The sequence below is a fragment of the Brachionichthys hirsutus genome, unplaced genomic scaffold (genome assembly GCF_040956055.1).
Source record: "Brachionichthys hirsutus isolate HB-005 unplaced genomic scaffold, CSIRO-AGI_Bhir_v1 contig_425, whole genome shotgun sequence".
NCBI lineage: Eukaryota > Metazoa > Chordata > Actinopteri > Lophiiformes > Brachionichthyidae > Brachionichthys > Brachionichthys hirsutus.
Genome location: NW_027181015.1, coordinates 1 through 20432, shown reverse-complemented (window position 1 = coordinate 20432; position 20432 = coordinate 1). Strand labels below are relative to the sequence as shown.

The 20432-nt window shown below is 48.1% G+C and overlaps 1 protein-coding gene across 1 annotated transcript; it reads right to left on the bottom strand.

Moving 5' to 3' along the window:
* Positions 1-860: 860 nt before the first annotated feature.
* On the bottom strand, positions 861-19546 carry LOC137917093 (phospholipid-transporting ATPase IB-like; the record flags this gene model as incomplete). The annotated part of the gene is made up of 26 exons (XM_068759977.1): positions 861-968; positions 1986-2042; positions 2493-2554; positions 2701-2779; positions 3181-3303; positions 3632-3706; positions 4786-4896; positions 5064-5247; positions 7885-8057; positions 14420-14484; positions 15041-15179; positions 16162-16301; positions 16391-16475; positions 16566-16635; positions 16732-16781; positions 16880-17068; positions 17200-17275; positions 17439-17483; positions 17609-17697; positions 17804-17881; positions 17970-18097; positions 18210-18378; positions 18536-18647; positions 18756-18883; positions 19092-19161; positions 19473-19546. Coding segments are annotated over 26 exons (2679 nt in total), but the record flags the coding sequence as incomplete, so codon positions are not given.
* Positions 19547-20432: the final 886 nt, after the last annotated feature.

The following is a 20432-nucleotide window of genomic DNA, read 5'->3' as shown; positions in this document are numbered from 1 at the left end:
GATCCATCTGGACACACACACACACACACACGGGAACACAGTTCATCATTAGAGCGCCGGACACATGTTACATCACAATGCTTACACACCCGGAGACGGTCTCTGATCGGTCATATCTATAAGAACGAACTGTTGATCCCCCACAGTCAACACACACACACACACACACACACACACACATAGCTGAACAAATGGTGCTTTAATTCCCACGTGAAACTCTCACACACACACAACATTTATATGCAGAAATAAAAGACTTATTTCCATATTGTCCCCTATAGGAAGATTAAAATATATGTATCTTGGGGGGGGGGGGGGGTAAGAGAGCTATGATGGAGCATTGGGGGGTGGGCTTCGAGCATGTCTGACCATTCCCCGGTCAGACTGAGCAGCTGCAGAGATATTTCACCGCATTCCTGATTTCTGACACAAATTGAATTGATGGGTTGAGGGGAGTTAAGACGACCCTCTTCCCTCCCGCTGCCCCCCCCCCCCCCCCCGCCCCCCCGCCCCCCCCGCCTGGTCCCTCATCACAACCAAGAAGCAGCCCACCCTCTTGAATCAACACCTCCACAGAGAGCAGTAAAAGACGGGGGTCTCGGTTGACACACAGCAGGTGCAAGGAAGCCTGGTGAGAGGGGCTGGTGGGGCATAAATCTCCCCCCCCCCCCCCCGAGGCTCCAGCAGCGTCGGCGTGGAACACCCAAGGGGTGACGTTCCCTAGGCGACTAAAAACGAGGGAGAGGCAGGTGATGGAGGCTGCGTAAAAGAGATGCACGGAGGGGTGCGCTATTTTAGCCCCCCCCCCTTCACCCGTTGTAACTGAAGTGACTGCTGCATGTTCATGGAGAGGGACTTGCCTGGCCCAGCATGTCAGGAGCGATGGGTATGGAGGGCCAGATGGCGGAGTACACCCCGAAAAAGACGATCCAGAGCGCCATGCTTCCCCAGACTGCCAGGTGGGAAAACTTCAGCGGCGACAAAGAGAGAGAGAGAGAGAGAGAGAATAGGAGGTGTACACAAATGGAGGCAGGAGAGGACAGGATGGAGAGACAGTTTATATAGGGCTCGTCCTAATGTCCTTCCTCTGTCTCCTTGCCCTGTCTTCATCCTGCTCGTTGTGCAGGACTGTAAGGGACACTGTGTGAATTCCACTGGGACCGAGCATCGCTACTGCCAGACTGCCGTGGGGACAGCTGAACGGACAAAAGCCGCAGCGCCACTTTGTCCATCTCGCCAATTTCTCTAACCGGAACTGGCTAGAAAGATATTTTAGCTCGTTGGCTCAATGTTGAGCGCCGCACAAAAAATTCCCCTTTTACTGGTTTAAAGGAGTCCTTTTTTTTTTGTTTTTTTCCAGTGTCTGCATCCTTGATGTTTGTCTTGGGTTCGTGCCCTGAAACGTGCATCAGTGACCTACAGACTTTCAGCCTCTGTCAGTAACCACGTAGGGGAGTTTAAAATTAGATTTCACTCTTTGAAACTAAAGAATGCAATCTGTGGTAAATGAAATCCATTTTGCATTTACGTTTCTATATGTGCTATGCTGAGGGAGCTGACGTCACCACCAGCCTGAGGAACAATTTCATTCACAGTTATGCCTGGATCTCCTTTGTGTTTATTTGTGTAGCGTGGCACTCGGATGAGTCGCAGTGTATTTAGCGCGAAGCTATTTAAACGTGATTTATGATGCAAGAAAAATGGTCTGACAAATGTTTTATGAGGCAGGAGATGCACTGAAAGAGGTCTTCAGGAACAGTGATGTGTTTATTCCTTAGAACGCACGCACACGAACACACACACACACACACGCAGGGTGTGTGCTTCCACCTCAGTAAAGATCCACACTGTGTTATCCCATATTAGTGAAGCATCACGCTGAAACACTTCTTCCTCCTCACCCTCCTCTTCCTCTTCTCTTATTAACAGTGGAGTAGAATACAGAACACGTGGTGTGAGATATTAGAGTGTGTTTCTGTTCCTACCCTGGTCCAAGCGGTGGTCTCCATTCCAGCTTTCAGACATACTGTAACTACCACGTACTGCGCACACACACACACACACACACACGCGGAGGGCAAATGAGTTAATAAATACACACACAGATTAACTTCTCTGTGGGCACAATGATCATAAATGCTGTGCATCCAACTCAGCTGCTGTGGGGAGCTGAAGTACTCCCACCTCCTGCAGGCCACACATAGACGTAACGCAACAAATAAACGCCGCTGCCATTGCCTGAGACTGTAAGGAGTAAAATGATAGCAGGGGCGCGGAGCTGATATGCGTGTGTCGAGAGGCGACAGGCTGGCTAGACGAGACTAGATGGGCCGGAGAGACTTAACGGCTCTGAGGAGGCAGCAAAAGTCTGGTATGTGCACAAATACTCTGCATATGCCAAAAACACACAAAACTGCAGGCCAAGAGACACTAATAAAAAAAAAACCCCGAAGACTTAATACATTAAAAGAAAAGAGAAGAATGATGCTCACTGTGTAGACCATGTTCCCAACAAACAGATAGTCGTTTCCCTGACCGTTGCTGAAGGGAGAGTCTGTGGAGAGCACACGCACACACACACACACACACACACACACACACGCACACACACACGCACACGCACACGCACACACACACAACACAATGTTCATCTGCCAGAGTCTGACAAACGTAGATCAGTTACTCGCTCAAGTCACTTACCGTGCTCTAACATTTTGAGCGGAAACCAAAAGAGAATAATTGAATGAATCAGTGCGTTAATACAGTGACCCCAAAACACCTGAAAGAGAGAGAGAGAGAGAGAGGGAGACAGAAAGGGGAGGAATGGGGGGGGGGGCAGAGGAAAATAAGTCAGTGCCCTCCTGTACAGCGCAGACACACACATTACCAAACGCTCCTGAACACACAGTTGGTTTGGTTGGTTATACTCTCAAAAATGAAAGACTTCCTTATTCTGGCACCATGAATCTCATTAGGCGTTACCATGGAAACATCTCAGGTCTTCATGCGGCTCTTATTTACTTTCTGGTGCACTAAACGGCAGGCATCACCCGTCAGTGGCGCAGACAAGCTACGAGTCATGACAAGTCGAAAAAGCAGAGCGCCAAAAAATGATTTGATTCGACACGCGACTCGCGCTTCGTCTATCGCGGACGCAAAGCGGAACGTAAATGCGCGCACCTTGGTGTTGAAGCCCTCGGCATTCTGGGTGATCCGGTAGAGCTGTGGGAAACGGAGCATGTTCTGCTGACTGCACGGCCGGTCGAATATCCCCAGAGTGAATGGAGGCAGGGCGGTAAAGATCTGCATCACACAACACGCGCGCACACGCACACACACACACACACACACACACACACAACATAATCTAATCTAATCTAATCTAATCTAAAATGGCTTAACTTAGAAGCACGTTGCTCCAAACGTTATAGCTTGCTTAAAGTTAAGATGAAATTTAAACCCCTCTTTGGTTTTTAAATCAACATGAGACTTTCTGGGCTAAACTGAGAGTCAGTTTGTTTTGGGGAGCCTGAAGGCCTCTGCTCCCTCAGGTAGAAAAAAAAGTAGGCGTGAAGGACAGACAGGCAGGAAGAAAGACATCAGCATTGGGGAAGCGAGGATGGGTACTCACCACGTTGTACAAGCCAATGCACCAACGCTCAAAAAGGATCTGGCCGGAGAAGCCGTTGACAAAGGCGAACCAGAGCTGGAGCACAAAGAGAGGTGTGAGAGGAACAATAGCAGAGGGACAAATCTGCCTTAGGGAGGCGCTGATAGTGGAGACAGCGGGGGGGGGGGGGGGGGGGGGGGGGGGGGGGGGGGGTCTCTGTGCCTCTGTTTACGTAATTACAGGGACATGTGGTTGAATAATTTCAGAGCAACACGGGGCTTCTTGTATTTGTTAATGCTTGAAGAAAGCAGGAAGGATAACGACTCATTCACCAGTTCACACGTCACACCTGGATAATGGCAAACCTGAATACATTCACATTCACACAGGCTGGCTTCGGCACCTGAAACCACTTTCTCTGCTCTACAGAAGTTCGTCCGGTGAGAAACGTCTGAGTGTGACTTTGTCCCCGGGGACACATCATCTAACGCCTTCATACCCGCCCAGCAGACCGGCAGATCTGAGGACAGATACGGAACATGTTTGGGGGGGCCCCCGGTGGGAGTTGTGGCATTCCGGGGGGGCATACAGTGGAGCGTACGGCCTAGGGGTGAGGTCAGATACACAAAAGGACACACACTGATATACTCATCCCCCTATTTCTGTCTCCATCATGAGGACAGAGACAGCCTCTAACCTTTGGCCTGGAGTGATCTGCAGGGAGCCAATCACGCGAGATAATCAAGGAAACACACACACACACACACACACACAGCATGGTGTGTGTGGGTGTGTGGTATAGGCTGAAGCCCCACGAGGGCCTGCACCTGCTGGCATCCTTAATGTCAGACAGAATGGGGGGGGTGGAGCACAGCTGACGAATACCCGTCATAGCAGGCAGGCCGGGGCAGCCGTGTGCCCCTCCATCACACACACACACACACACACACACACACACAGGGCTGTGTCAATCGTTGGAGCCAAGGTCTCGTCACCACTGATCTAAACACACACGTGCACGTGTGTGTGTGTGTGCGTGAGCGAGACAGAACGCAGACACCAGAAGGGCAACTCATCCGTCACTGTCAGCCATGTCGGCAAACAGCTGCCAAACATCTCTATTAACGTAACTGTGTGTGTGTGTGTGTGTGTGTGTGTGTTGGGGGAGCTCCTACCTCTATAATGTAGAGGACGACATTCTTGTAGAAACAGTAGAGGATGCATTTGGTGACACGGTTGTAGCTCCACGCCCCGTGGACCAACAGCAGCTTCTCCAGGTAGGAAAACTGCCAATCAGAGAGACGAGAGACACTTAGAATAATCCATTGATTTAAAGAATGCAGATGCTTTCTCCAGGTAGGTCAAAGGTCAGGACGGGGCGACCACCAAGTAGCTAAAGATTCGGCGTCTCGCCTGAGGACACTGGATCCACGACGCTCCCGCTGAGCGCTACCTGTGCTATGGAGTAGTCGGAGGAGTTCGTGGCCTGCATGCCCTCGTTCCCGCTGATCCCCACGCCGACGTGAGCCGTCTGGATCATGCCCACGTCGTTTGCCCCGTCGCCGATCGCCAGCGTGATGGCCTTCACGTGTTTCTTCACCATGTCCACAATTTCTGACTTCTGCAGCGGAGAGACTCTGGAGAAGGAACAAGAAGGAGAGAGATTATTGGCTGGTGGGATTACGTACATCCGGTCTGTCCCAGCGGGGGGGGGGGGGGGGGAGATGGAAGAACAGAAAGGAAGGAAAGGAGAGAAAGCCAGCGATTAGGAAAGAGGAATACAATGTGAAAAACTGAGAAACAAAGAGAGGGATGAGAGGCTGGTAGTAAAATACACACACACAAACACACACAGACACACACACACACACACACACACACACACACACACACACACTGCAGGGCTGTTCGATGCTCCATACTGGGAATTAGGAAACAAGGATTCGCTGTTCTTCCACTAAGACTCATGTTTGATGCCTTTATTTACAGTATGTCTGCTCGACTGTTTATGCATGTCTGCATTCATCTGTGTGTGTGTGTGTGTGTGTGTGTGTGTGTGACCCCGCCCTCTTGACCTGCTTCACTGATCCTCTCACTCATAACCGGTTCTGTCTCTTCGGGGACAATGAGGGACCCATGGAGGCTCGATCACAGACCTTTACCTCGAGGGCCACTGGAAGACGGTGATTTTCTGCACACTGAGGAAATAAATTACTTTATTTTATGGTGCCGCGTGTTGAAGGTGTGTGTGAGAACACAGCTCCATCCAATCCCCTGTGTTGTACTGGATTTCTGCAGTGACACTTTAGATGTTCTGGAAGTGCGTGTTCTCTCTCTATCCTTCATTTTTCCCACTATCTGCATTTTAGGGTTTAGATTAATGTGTGCTCGAAATAAAAGATCCAAAATTGGGACTGGGACTAAATCTGTATTACAAAATGTTATGTGTCCTATAGTTGTACAGACGACAACTATAGGAAAAAAAAAAAAAACTTTCTCTCATCAGAGGACATGTGTTTGAACATCATTTGAACATCATTTAGAGGTACAGTAGGTGACCTACATGCTGAGAGCAACACGAGAGACTAACCCAAATCCACGTTGTAACTATTTACAAGTACATGCTGTAATGATATACTTATTATTATATTATTATTATTATTATGTATTTGGAGAGAGCATTTTGTGCGTCGTCACTGGACTTTGCGCTTAAATTGTGGCCGGTACTTCAAAGCGTTCCTGCAAAGAGGTAAAGTCGCTTCCACAGTGTCACAGACCCTGCTGAGGGATGGGATCAACCTCCGCTTCTTGTCTTTCCTGTTCTGTTCCTGCGTCTTAAGTCCGTGCGAGTGTGTCTGCCAGTGCATCTCCAGGCCTTTGATCACAAATCTCTCTTTATCTCTCTCCGTCTCACCGTTCCTCTCCTTTAAACACTTCTAACGGCGTTCTGGGACTGCGTGATGCGGCATCGGTGGAGATGAAAGGCTCCCAGGATACTTCACAGTGGAAACGAGTAGAAAATAAGCAGCCGCTAATTCCTCCGATAAACAAACGCAGTCAGGAGGCCGTGCGTGCGTCCACCGTGACTCCGCTAAACATCGTATGAATTTAGAACATCAAAAGGCATAGAGATTTCTTTTTTAAAACCATACAAAGCTAATTCTTTCACTTTCATGTGCTTTTTTTCCTGCATTGTTTCTCTAAAATAGTTTCTGCAGATCAACTTTGACAGCTTCTGAATTTGTAACCCAGAATTCCTGTGGCGCCAAATAACACTTCACAAAATCCCTGAGTATTAATTTTTTTTTTTTGATAATATTGATATTTTTTAAAAATGCAGCGTGTTTTCAATAAAAAATGCACAACCTGTGGACCAAGAACTAAACTCTCACACAGAATCTAAAACTGGCAAATCAAAGTTGTGCTCAACTGGGAAAAAACAAAAAAGAAATCTTCATCCAACAAACACATGCGCTGAAGCCAGCAGAAATTATATTGAAATCAACTTTCAGTAACTTTGCATGCTGTCAAGAGGAGAAAGAAAGACATGAAATAGAAGAAGAAGAGAGCGATGGATACAGGAAGCTGGAGGCGGTTTGAAAGGCTCGTGAGACCCGAGTCTGGATATGACCTGGATATGGAAGGGAGAGTCAGTTACGTCCCTCCTGGCTGCACGTGCACAAACACACACTCACGCACACACACACACACACACAAAAGACGAGTGGAAAGTCCTTTGTTAAACATCACAGGTGGCATCGAATGGAATATGACCAAATAAGGGAACATACAATAAACACGACGAACAGAGTGCACTTTGTATGACTGCCCTTAATGACCGTCTGTGTGCGTGTGTGTGCGTGTGTGTGCGTGTGTGTGTGTGTGTGTCGTGCCCCTTTCGGGGGTACAGCCGGCGTGTGAGTCATGGCTTTGACGTTTACACGCAGTGCAGTGTATTACGTTACTCCTGCTGTGCAGCGAGGCGGGCTTTTATCACCCCGGTTCATTTGCTGACTGTGAGCAACTGACAACCTTAAACAGGCACAGAGGCATGCAGGCCTGTGCATGCAGACACACACACACACACACACAGACACAGACCACTGGCATCGTGCACACAACAGAGGATTAACGCGATTGTGGATCAATGGAGCTTTTTTTTGTACTTGTTTCTTTGTGCGTGGGCCATTTTTGTTAACTGTAACATCTTGCAGACACTGTGTAACGATTCCAGTTTACCGTGCATGCGTGCAGAATGTGTGAGTATTTCCTACCGGCAGCAGATGACGGCCTTGCAGGACAGCGCCAAGTCCAGGAAGGCCTGGCGGAGCTCGAAGGAGAGGGCGTATTTCAGCGTCTGACCATCGATGATCAACGCCAGCTCGTTTTCTTTCCTCAGAGAGTCGCCCAGGGACGTACAGTGAGCCGTCAGAGTGGCACGAGTAGCCTGAAAATAATAGTAAAGAAATAAACCCAGAGAAGAGGGATTGGTGCTCTCTTAAGTCGCCAACATCTCTACAACACTTGGCCGAAGTCAAGCAACATGATGTATACATTTCCTGATGTATCAGGAAATGCCGTTGGCTTCCAGTGAAAGCCTGACCGCTAAAACCCAAACCTCACCGCTAACTGCTAAGTCATAAATCCGGATTTGCATCCTCACCAATCAGAACTCTAAATCTCACCCTGGAAATGACTCCCACTAGACCTGGCAGCGACCCTTTTCAAGCGACCGCATTTTTCATTTTTGGTGGTGTTGTGGCCTCACGAAGTAGTGAAAACACAACATCAAAACACGCAGAGCGATTTGTTGAAAGGTCAAAGCCGCCGGCGGTAAGTAAAGACATGTGCTCCTGGTGGCGTGAAGCGGGGAAAGAATCCGTTCCTGTGTACACTAAACAATTAAGAACGTCAGCCTAAACAGCATAGAGTTCACAGTCGCCCGAGGTGCACGGGGGGGCACGTTTCACGATGGCGTGAACCGCTGAAACTTCTTCACCTCAGGCAGCAGCAAAAAGCCACACAGAGGGGGAAGTGGAAAAAAAGCACTCCGAATGAATGCGGAGCCAGGGTAAAATGCCTCGTTCATTTCCAACGGAGTGTGGTGTGTGTGTGTGTGTGTGTGTGCGTGTGTTGGTACGAATGCCCGCTTGCCTGCAGGGCAGTAGTTTGAGGCAGTTTAGATGGAGCTCTAGATAATAGAGGAAGAGGGATTACGAGAGAAAATAAACATCCAACAAATCAGTAATGAATTCCATGTGGAGGAGCAGGCACGCCATTAGCTACCAGTTCGGGCCACACACACACAGTTCAAGGTTCGATATGCACCATGCATCCATCTGAACCTTTAAGATGACAAATTGATGCTGTTTTGATAATTCCCTGGGAAAATAGAAACAGGAAAACCTTTCAGGTTTCTGTAATGGAGCGGCATTAAACAGTAAAAACACATTCTGTGATAAAACCCGGAGAATACTTTATATTGCAGAAACCCAACAGGAAAATGTAGCTTATAGCTCATTAAAATAACCACAAGCAAAAGAACAAGAAAGTTTTATCCATGTCCAAATAGCAGCAGGCGGCTCAGTCCGTCTGGGGAATATTTTGCGAGTTGCACATAAATTATAAATGTAACAAACGATTACTGCTGTCGTATGCGTTGCTCCATGACAGGACTTCTTTTTATTTTTTTGTCGGAACATGGGAAATACAAGTACACACATAGCAAATAGTTGCACAAGACCGAACCGCAGAGAAAAACGTGGACAAGCATTTTCAAATTTGGTGTCTAGACGCGCTACTGGCAGCCGCCAGTCACGAGAGAGTTCAATGACCCACGGAGAGATGACCCCTCCGTCCACTGATCAGCATGTGCACGAGACAACACGCACACACACACACACACACACCATCACATGGACAACGTAGTCTATTTTCCTCTTGCCAAACAGCAACCCAAAAAGGCACAAGTGTCCCCGCGCTTGTTTTCTCAGCCTAAGGCTGTATGTTTTTCTTTGTATGCCAGAATTCCTGTTTGCATTCACCCCCCCCCCCCCCCCCGGCCCTCGCCCCCCCCGAAAAGGAAAACAAAAACATAATGAAAGGATTAAAGGAGATTCCAGGTTGTCAGAGTTCTTAAACTCAATGTGTCCATGTGTGTGTGATGTGCACGTGTGTTTTAACAGAGGAGTAAAACGCATGCGTGTACAGCTGTGCTTGCTTGCATGAAAGCGCACGGAAAGCTCGTCTCCACTGACACAAAAAGGCTCGGCATTAACATAAAGCACACAACACGCAAAAAGGAAGGGAAAATGATTGGAGAAAAACGCTGTGCTGATACTGGAAGTCCTCTCTAGTGCAGCATGAGCAGGTAATATTGGATATTGTACAGGCTAATGTACACACAATACATAAAGGTAGTAAAAGAGAGGGCCACAAACAGTCCACCAGGCTCAGAGTGAGGTGCTGACAGACCACAGCAGGTCCGATCGAAGCTTCAGTGGTCGCTCAGATAACCAGGAATAATAACCAGGATTAAAAAGGTCGCTAAGGTACAAAGACTAGTTAGCGATCAGCGCTCACACGCACCCAAACTACAGCGAGTCCAAGCCCTAATTGCATCCTCATGACAGAGAACATGAACCAGCCCACTAAAAAGGTTCCGCTACGATCCGTTAGCACTTCCTCAAAAAGAACAAACACCAAAGTAAAAACAACAAAAAGATTCCACGACCATTTTAACTTCCTTCTTTCTCACGCTAGATTACCTGCTATTGTTGGAGACCTTTAAGGGAAAAGTTGCTTGATTCTGTTTGCAATGTGACAGGTCTCATTAGCAAGTATTTTTATGTTCCAAACTAAATGTTGATTTTCTTTTCTTTTTTTTATGTGCAGCCGCAGGAACACCCAGAAACGCACGCACTCTGTAAGCAGCGTTCACATCCTGCATGGAATTCTATCAGGTTTATATTTGGATCACAAACTAGGGAGGGCATGGGGGGGGGGGGGCAGCTTGAGATAGAGCAGGTCACCTTCGCTTGGTGCATACTTTACCATAAAATGCACAAGAGCAAACAAAGGCACGTGGAGAGCTAAATAATAGAAGTGAGCAAAGAGGACGGTGGAAAGCCGAGCGTAGATGCAGTCCAGGCAGCTCAATCCCTCACACCATCATGACAAATGAACACAGTCAAAGTATAAAATGTACCCAAATAAAAAGCTCTAAGCAAGATAAACGGAGGAAGAGGAGAACGACGAAGGTCGAGGAGTGTGAATCAGACATGGGGAAAAAAGAGAAGGCGGAGAAAGGCACGCAAATTCTGTCACAAGTGAGATTTAATATACCGTTTAATTATCTGACAGCGCATCTGTACAAACACCCACATCCTCTGCAGCCTCAGCCACACGCACACACACACACACACACGCACACACACACACTGCTGACCAAAATGATTTTAAAAAAATCAGAAATAAAAGCACAGATTAGGATTTAACAGAGGAAAAATCAAATGTAAACTGAAAAATGGCAGAACAATAAAGCAAGTCGAGGCACGAAATAATGTGTGTGAGAGAGCGAGAGAGAGAGAGAGAGAGAGATGATTAATGAGGAGAAGAAAGATGGTGTTTGTGTAAGAGTTGTACTGCGGGCAGCATGCTGGGTGGGGGGGGGGGGGCTGTGGGAAAGTTGGATTTCATGTATATTCTAATGTATATATTTAGAACTATCCGGCTGACCAGGGTGATCGTGTGCTCCTAAACAATGTGTGTGTGTGTGTGTGTGTGTGTGTGTGGAATTAACAGAATCAAATAAGGAAACGTTACATTTGTGTGTCTGCGTGTCCTTCGGTTTGGACTAAACAGGAGGAGACGGGATGAAGGTGCGTGTCGGTCTGTGTCGCTCTGTGTCGCTCTGTGTCGGTCTGTGTCGGTGCGTGTCGGTGCGTGTCGGTCTGTGTCGCTCTGTGTCGGTCTGTGTCGGTCTGTGTCGGTGCGTGTCGGTGCGTGTCGGTCTGTGTCGGTCTGTGTCGGTCTGTGTCGGTCTGTGTCGGTCTGTGTCGGTGCGTGTCGGTCTGTGTCGCTCTGTGTCGGTCTGTGTCGGTCTGTGTCGGTGCGTGTCGGTGCGTGTCGGTCTGTGTCGGTCTGTGTCGGTCTGTGTCGGTCTGTGTCGGTCTGTGTCGGTGCGTGTCGGTGCGTGTCGGTCTGTGTCGGTCTGTGTCGGTCTGTGTCGCTCTGTGTCGCTCTGTGTCGCTCTGTGTCGCTCTGTGTCGCTCTGTGTCGCTCTGTGTCGGTCTGTGTCGCTCTGTGTCGGTCTGTGTCGGTGCGTGTCGCTCTGTGTCGCTCTGTGTCGGTCTGTGTCGTGTGTGTCGCTCTGTGTCGGTCTGTGTGTGGCGTGCGAGTTGAACGTGACAGATGGTGCGTGTCACAGCTTCGGTGGTCACAGCCCGTTTACCCAGGAGGCACTGCTGATGGGCTCTGTTTTGATGAGCAGGAGCACCAAAAGGAGATAGCGTTACCCTCACATGGTGAGAGGAGACCCCCGCCACCTCCACCACCCCCCCCCCACCTCCCAGACTCCTGCTCATTTTCTCCCTCGGTCCAATAAACACTCCTTCCTTCACAAACACCCTTCCGCACTTTCACGAGGACAAACACACATGTTCTCTCGCAAAGGTTATGAAGTCGCTTCCTGTGCACTGAGAGCGTGTCGACAGCTGTGAAGCGACCGATGGAGGAGTCAGATCTGCCGCCGAGACTGGCCTGCAGGCCGGCCGTCACACTGATAACAGCACGGGGGGGGGGGGGGGGGGCGTTAGAGTAGACCCCGGTAGCATTATTCAAAAACGGTGGAGCGGATCAACCTGGAGGTGAGATCTTGATAAGCGGCTCCTGCTTCCGCTCGTGTCTGAAACGAGGAAGCGTCGCCGCGTCGCTTTCATCCACGCCAACGTTTGATTTCATTGCTGCTCTGTGTGCGTAAGATGATGTCATCGGTCACATTTTATAGCCAGCTTTGTTCTTCTGCCTTATATTTACACCCACTTCGAAGAGCGCTACAAATGCTGAAGGCCGAGAAGCACGCTGAACAGGAAAAAAGTCCCTCCCATGACCCGTGGATCATGTTTCACGTCAGGCAGCTGTCTCTGTACACCAGATAGAAATGTGTTAGTCCAACCTCTTTACATGAGAATCCTTTAAACACCTCCTGGACGCATAAAGCTTTGCGTGCTGGAGCAGACACGGGCAGCTGTCGTTGCTTCCACGCTGCGCCGCGCCGTTTAAAAGTCGCTGCACAGTGGATCGCATTGAAACGGCAAATCGACATTTTGCTATAAAAGGAAAGTAGAAAGTTTCCAAAGAGTTTCCTGTGGATTTTCAAACACGCCGCTGAGAGGAGGTTGAAATCCTCCCACGCTGCAGAGCGTCCAGCCTTATCACATAAAGTCACCCGGCCGTGGAAGAGATTTCTCTGCCGCTAAAATTGTTCGGGTGTAATGAATTGGAAAGTGTTCCGGTGTCTAGGTTGGAACATAAAATGAGAGATAATTAAACAAAACCAGACCTTCAGATAAGGCATTTTCAAGTTTCCCCGTTTCCTATCCGTGGAAGACGAGACTTAATATTTCCCACGGCTGCTGTTAAAGCAAACACACAATGTATAAAGAATAACAACAAGGCCAAAAATAAAAATATACAAATCCACTTTCAGATGTTATCAGAGCTAAAAAAACGGCGCAACTAGACAGCAGTCCGGCTTCAAGCTGCCTTCCTGCTGTTACTGTGCAGTAGGTGTTCCGTAATTGTAGACAGACAAGCTAATAAAGAATCCAAACCGGATTAAAAACGCTGCATTTCCTTTTTGCTGCAGGGTTACCATGACGTCAGCGGTTCAGTCGGTCCAACGCCATTTAAAAGCTTCCAAGCGGCCTTGCACGCCACGCCGTCTGCTTTTTGAACGCTCGTTTGTCTGAGAGCGTCTGTATCAAACCGTGATGCAGGCGAATTTAACACCACAAGCAGTTTAATTTATTTACTGCAAGTGGATATAATACAGGACTGATAAGTGAATATAGATTTGAAGTTGTTTGATTATATCAAATCAAGACAAACATTAATGATTTCATGTTAATATCGAGGGCAATGAACTAAAAATATATCGAACATTCTCAGTGTAAACACACATCGATGTTCCTCCTTCAATATTTAACACTTACTTTGGATTCAGAAACACACAAATCCCATAAACACACACACACACACACACACACACACCAGATTTATGAGGCATCCAGTCTCACATATAAACAAACCCTGTAAAACTAAACACTGTGATTTTGTGTGCGTGTGTGTGTGTGTGTGTGTGTGTGTCTCAGCACACACATGGGCATGAGGAAGCGTGTGAGCGCCCAGACACATGACAGCAATCGAGCCACTTAAGCTAAACAGTCGCACATGAAACCTGAGTGCAACTAGCAAACAGCACGAAGACGCACAACACATCGCTGTGTGTTTGCGTCGTCAAGGCGACGGCGAGATGGGAGGACAGAGGGGAAAGCAGCGGTAGTACTCCTCTCTTTTCATCCCTTTCTCCAGGGGGGTCACCAGAGACTTTAATTACCTGCACCTGTGTGCACACAAAGAGCCCCACCCACCAATCTGGCTCTGCACCACACCCTAGTTCCCACGGTAACCTGTTTAAAAAAATAAAAAATAAAAAAACACCGCATAACCGACTCCCTACCGCAAGCAAAATATCCCCGACACCTTCAGGACATGTGGGTGAAGAGGGCGAGAGGAAGGCCGACTCACATCCAGGGAGTCCTCGTTGACGATGATGAGGGACATGCCCTGCGACACCAGGCGACAGGAGTAACCTGAGAAACGGACAGGAGGCGGGGGGAGGGGAGGGATATTAGATTCAAACCCAAAACACAGGCGAAAAAAGGTGATCTCATGCACGACCAGACTCCCAAAGCCACGGTCACACACACACACACACACGCGGATATCTGACTCCATCCTCCTCCGTCGGCCTCCAGCGAAACCGCTGAAGCGCAACGTTCCTGTCAGGTGTGGACGACGGATCAAGCACAGTCCCAACTCTGCAAACACTTTCCGTTCATAAAAGACTTCCTTTAAATTGGGCATCTGCTGCTTAAGAGCTCCATGACAGAAGAACTCAAATGCACTGATGTCATTGGTCCGCGACTTTTACCCAGCTAGCTGCTGGCCTGACTGGGAAATGCCTGATGTTTCAGGCCACATAAGCCCCACTACTGTGGTAGAATAATCGCGTTAACTCCACAACACGCGCGGCTTGGTAAACTGCTGCACGCCAGGCTTGGGGCGACGAGAGGATGGGAGGTGCCGCCAACTGAAAGCCCCTTTTTGTGACTGGATTTTTCCGTGCACAGGGTTTATTTTATTCACCTATATTGATCGCGGTCTCCTGCTTGTCTCCGGTGAGCACCCAGATCTTGATGTCAGCCCTCATGAGAGTGGCGATGGTCTCCGGCACGCCAGCCTGGAGACGGTCCTCAATAGCCGTGGCCCCTAGCAGTATTAAATTCTATCAGGCAAAGAGAGGGGGGGGGGTGACAAACAAAGAGATGGAAATCATTTTAAAAATACAATTCTAAAAGACAGGAGTAAAACATGCGGCATAAAAGAGGAAAGTTGGGTTAAAATGAATCACATTTGGGCTCTACATGCGGCCAGAGGGCTGCGTGCCTGCATGTGAGGGCTCTTTCTCTGCAGAGGACGTCACACATATCTAATTTGAGGACGAGGACGATGCCAGCGAGTTCAGTGGAGTCGCTGCAGCGGCTCGTTCTGGACCTCTGTTCCAGTTTTTGTGTTTTGGTGCCAGGAGGTAGCCCATTACCTTTCCTACCCTCGCTTTAATTTGTTCAGCATTTAAACGCATGTGTGTTCTCTCATTAGACACACTCGGATGCACACACAAACACGTGCACAGAAACACAAGTTAACACTACCGTGTTGTTGACTCCAGTTTTATGGGGCTTTTGGCAGACTAGCGCAGGTAATTACCCTTGTGGTCTCCCTGTCTGAGCTCCCCCCCCCCCTCTTCACTTACTTTTCTCACCTCCACTGTGCGCTCCTTGGATTTCTCACCTATCACTTCACTCCTTTTACGAATATCCTCAGAATTCCCCGTGATCTCCCGTTTTTCAATCCAAGCTTTCCCGGCTAGCCGATTGAAATACGATTAAAACGTCACCCTTTGGCGTTTTATTTTAAAAAGCAACTTGAAGGGAAGTCTGAGTGTGTTTTGCGATTCACAGGCTGTAATGAATAATAATGAAGGAGCGCTGTGTTTATGGAAGCGTGGGAATCACTGGAGCCACTCTGCCACCTGTTGGCAAACCTGAAGCGAGTGTCGAGGCGTGTGAGCACAGGAAGAATTTTACGCCCCTTTTATGCATCTGCTACGATTTCATTAAAATCAATCAATGCGCCGATTCAATCCGATCATCACTGAAAAGAGGAAATGTATCAAAGCATAAACCCAAAAACCACGGCGTGTTGACCTTTTCCAGATGTTCGTATATCTCCTCCAGTTTCTGCGCGCGGTCTTTGAGTACGGTGCTGACGCGGTTGTATTCGCTAAGCCACTCCTGGTAAGCGCCTTCCTCCAGGTCCACGTAGGCAAAACACAGAGTCCTCAAGCCTGGACAGATGGGAAGAGGACGAGAAAATCAATCCCGGAAAGGGAACAGAACGCCAGTTTTCAACGTGACCTCTATTTCTTCTTCTCACCTTCAGTAGCAAACTGTTCCAGATGAGCAACGGTTAACTCTTTGTACTGGGAAGCCTCGGCAAGACGTTCAAAAATGACGTTATCCTGAAAAGTGACAATAAATGAGAGCATCAACCTCAAGTGGAAAAACGGCCACAGACGCTCGGGACGCTGATGATAATGAGATTGACATACGGCTCCTTTGCAGAACAGCCGTAGCTTCCCGTCGGGGGTTCTGACAACCACAGACATACGTTTGCGGTTGCTGCAAAAGGAAGCAGCGAATTTAGCTTCAGAACGCACCACAGCGTTATATTATAGCGTTACGACGGACTGAGAGGAACATTTAGGGAGGCTGTACCTCGAAAACTCCAGGACGTTCAGCAGCTCGTAGATCATCTCTTTTCCTCTCTGGAAAAAAAAAACATTTCAGCACCTAAACTTGCACGAAACAGCTCCGACTGCGTGAAAACACACACACACACACACACACAGGCGCACACACTCACGGCTTCGATTATGACTGAATGAGGGGTTCTCGCAGTGAAAACAAAGCCGAGGCCTTTGGCTCCTTTGACCAGCGCGCCTTCGTCCGGAGAGGAGGCCTGGTAGATGATCTGGCTTTCCTCTCGCTCCGGGACCACCGTGTGACACACGGCCATCATAGTCAGGAACTCGCAGATCTGAGGCGATGTGGGCTGGACATGTGCACGCAAACAGAGTGGAGGTGGTTCTTAATGGCACCCTCTTGTCGCTTTTTTTTTTTTTCTTTTTCTTTTTTGACAGAATGGGTTCACCTCAAATAAAGAAGAGCTCCAGGATCGCTTACGTGGTTCTTCTCAATGTTTTGGATGAGCGTTGGGTCATCAAACTCGGTAGAGTAATTGCTATTGGTCGGCAAATTGCTGTCAGACAAGAAAAAGTCATTTGTGAAAGTTATTATTATTTTCTGACATTTAAAATGAATTTTTGCATCAAACACGCACAGGAAACGCACTGCCCTAAAGCATGCCTGAGATGAAGAACGGACGTTTAGAAAGGAGAAGGCCGGAGAGAAGAGTCGCTAACCTGAAGTCCTCCATCGAACGATCGCAGTCGAGGTCTGGGAAGTGGCTGCAGCGTCGAACGTGGGGATATGGTAAAGAGGAATCAATAAGCTGATGAGTTGTTAGAGCTGATCAAGTGTGCGTATTGTATTTGGGTGGCCTGGTAAGGGAAACCGCTCAGAGATGACTGACCCATATGTAATTCCTGCAATGGTGCACTTCTTGAAGTGCATGACGTTGCATGTCAGAGTGCCCGTCTTGTCGGAAAAGAGATATTTCACCTGGAAAAGATGGACAGATAATAATAATAATAACAAACACACTTCAAGGGTTGGCTGAGAGGACAAATCATTATAATTACAGTGACTATGAACAGAAGACACCGACCTGGCCCAACTCCTCGTTGAGATTGGACGTCCGAGCCACAGCCGGCGTGTCCGTCTCGGAGTAATACATCTCTACGTCCTGAAGGGGAAACATCTAGCGTCACGAAACTTACAGAGAGTGTAGACAAGCGTCACAAAACGCGACAACAACAACAACAACAACATACCCAGTTGATGAAGAGGGCCTGTGTGAATTTCACCACTTCCAGGGTGACCAGCAGGCTGATGGGGATCAGGTTGTTGTAGAGGATGATGAAGGTCAGCAGGTTGTAGGCGAAGTTGGTGGAGATGTCGCCTGGACAAATGCGCAACAATCACTTATTCTAACCCTTGATTACTGCGAGGAGACTCGTGTTAAAGATTGTGAGGCGTTGTGTGTGTGTGTGTGTGTGTGTGTGTGTTCTCACCAGTGCGGGACAGGTACCAGCAGGCGTCCTCGGTGTGCTCCCTGTTCCAGATGGCGGCGCCCACGGAGCTCACCAGAGCCATGACCAGCAGGATGCCGAACAGGACCAGGATCTGCATGTTGGTCACCCGCTCCACATTAGAGCGCTTCAGCGGGGCCTTGGTGGAGTTCTGTGGACGAATCCGGTAAATACAACAAACGAGATAAACGAAGACACTCAAATTGAGATAAGTGGTGGAAGAGAGTGAATTTATAGACCAGCAGTTCCTCTAGGGAGAATTCTGAAAGCAGGATAGTTCATGAATTCAGTCAGGACAGTGGGTTAACCTGCATCAGTTTGGAGTCATGGCCGGTGTAGACAACAATTCCCACAACCCACTGCGTGTTTCTGAGCTGGGCACCACGCAGCAAGACCTGGTCCGGACCCAGAGGGGCTGCACTGAAGACGAAAAAAAAAAGAAAAGGCATGCATATTTTAAAGCGGGATTGTTGAGGACAATGGGAATAATAGACGGAGGCATTCCCACTGCATAAATGTGAATCTTACTTGTGGTTCTCCAGGCGCAGTGTGCCGGTGAAGTCGTACAAGTGTCTGTTGGGGCCTTCACACTCCAAACGGCCAGAAAGCGCCACCAAATCCTCCAACGCCTGCGCACCGGCTGTCAATGGAAGACCCTGGGAAAGGCCGCGCCCAGACAAGGACGGGTTTCTGACGGACTTCTAACAGACTGAATAACTAAAACCTCAAGAAATGTTTGGCTTGCAAAGTGATTTTAGTATATGAATACTACATCTAGATAAACCTACACACACACACACACACACACACACACACACACACACACACACACACCCCACGTTCAGACGTCTTCCTGTTTCATACCTGTCTAATCTTCAGGTTGGTTTCTCCATCCAGGTTGGAGGTCTCAGTGTAACACATGGCCTGTGGCTCACTGTGGAAAAGATGTAGTTACATTAAAAAAAAAACTTAGAAAGAGCATCTTCAATAATTGTTTACGATTATTCAACGTATTATTAGTAAAGATTTGCAGGCTTTCTGAAACATCAATGTTTGCTGCTTTCACATAATTTCATACACTTTAAAATGAATGAATTTCGGGGGGGGGGGGGGGGGTTAAGACTGATGACTGATTTTAAATACTTTAAGTCTTACGTTGTGGTGGAAATTATTTCTTACATGATGCAGAATGCATAACGCCTACTGCCCACACAAGCACTCGCTCATTCATTCACACTGCCTGACCTGGAGGATAAAATCACCATGTCAGCTGGAAGGTGCTGGCCATTGGTCACCTTCACCATGTCTCCTACTGCCACCTTGTGGACGGGGTGCAGCGGTGCAACAGTGTCAGATGGGCGTTAGAACAGAAAGCCAGAGAGAGAAAACAAAGGCAGAGTTACTTGGTGACCAACTCAGAGACATTCAACAGACAGAGAGGAACACTTGAGCTGCTGACAGGGAGCCTTTGAGCACAGCAGTGCATCCGCTTACGCTATTTATTTATTGATTGATTGAGCTGCAACAGAGGAAGACCAAAATAAAAAAACAGAAACATTACAAAGCATGTAGAGAGGGACAGACACCAAGAAGAGAAAGTTCAGAGTTCAAAGTTCACACCCAAACACAGCTATCAGGTGCAGCATTAACTATTCAACCCAATCAGGTCACACTGTTCACCTGAGATCTCTCGATAAGGATCCGAGGACTCGATTACACAGGAATGCAATGCATTCAAGAAGCAATCCGCTAACGCTGAACACTCTCCTTAACATGAACATTACCAGGATGGCAACGGTAATAACTGAACTTCTGCTCCACACTTCTGTCTTCCACCAAACCAAGTACGGTACTCAAGTTTGATGCGAGTCAAACCTGCTGGAGCAGGAATTTGAGCAGCTGGAGCTCAATTAATGAGAGAATCCAAGCAGGAGAAAAGACCTTAGAATAATTAAAACTCGTGCATTTGATGTGTTGCGTGCACAACGAATATACTGTACACGTTCAGTGCAAAACGCAAGGGTTGTATTTTTTGCATCGGAAGACCCAGGTCACGAGACACTAGCTGTCTTTTTCCACTCCTGTGGATCCAAACCAAACAGATCGTCGTGAAACAGACGAGCCACAGGAAGCAAAACGCAAGAAAAATTAGAGAGAAAAGATGGAAAATAGAGTTGAGTGACAGAAATGCAGCTCCAATTAAAA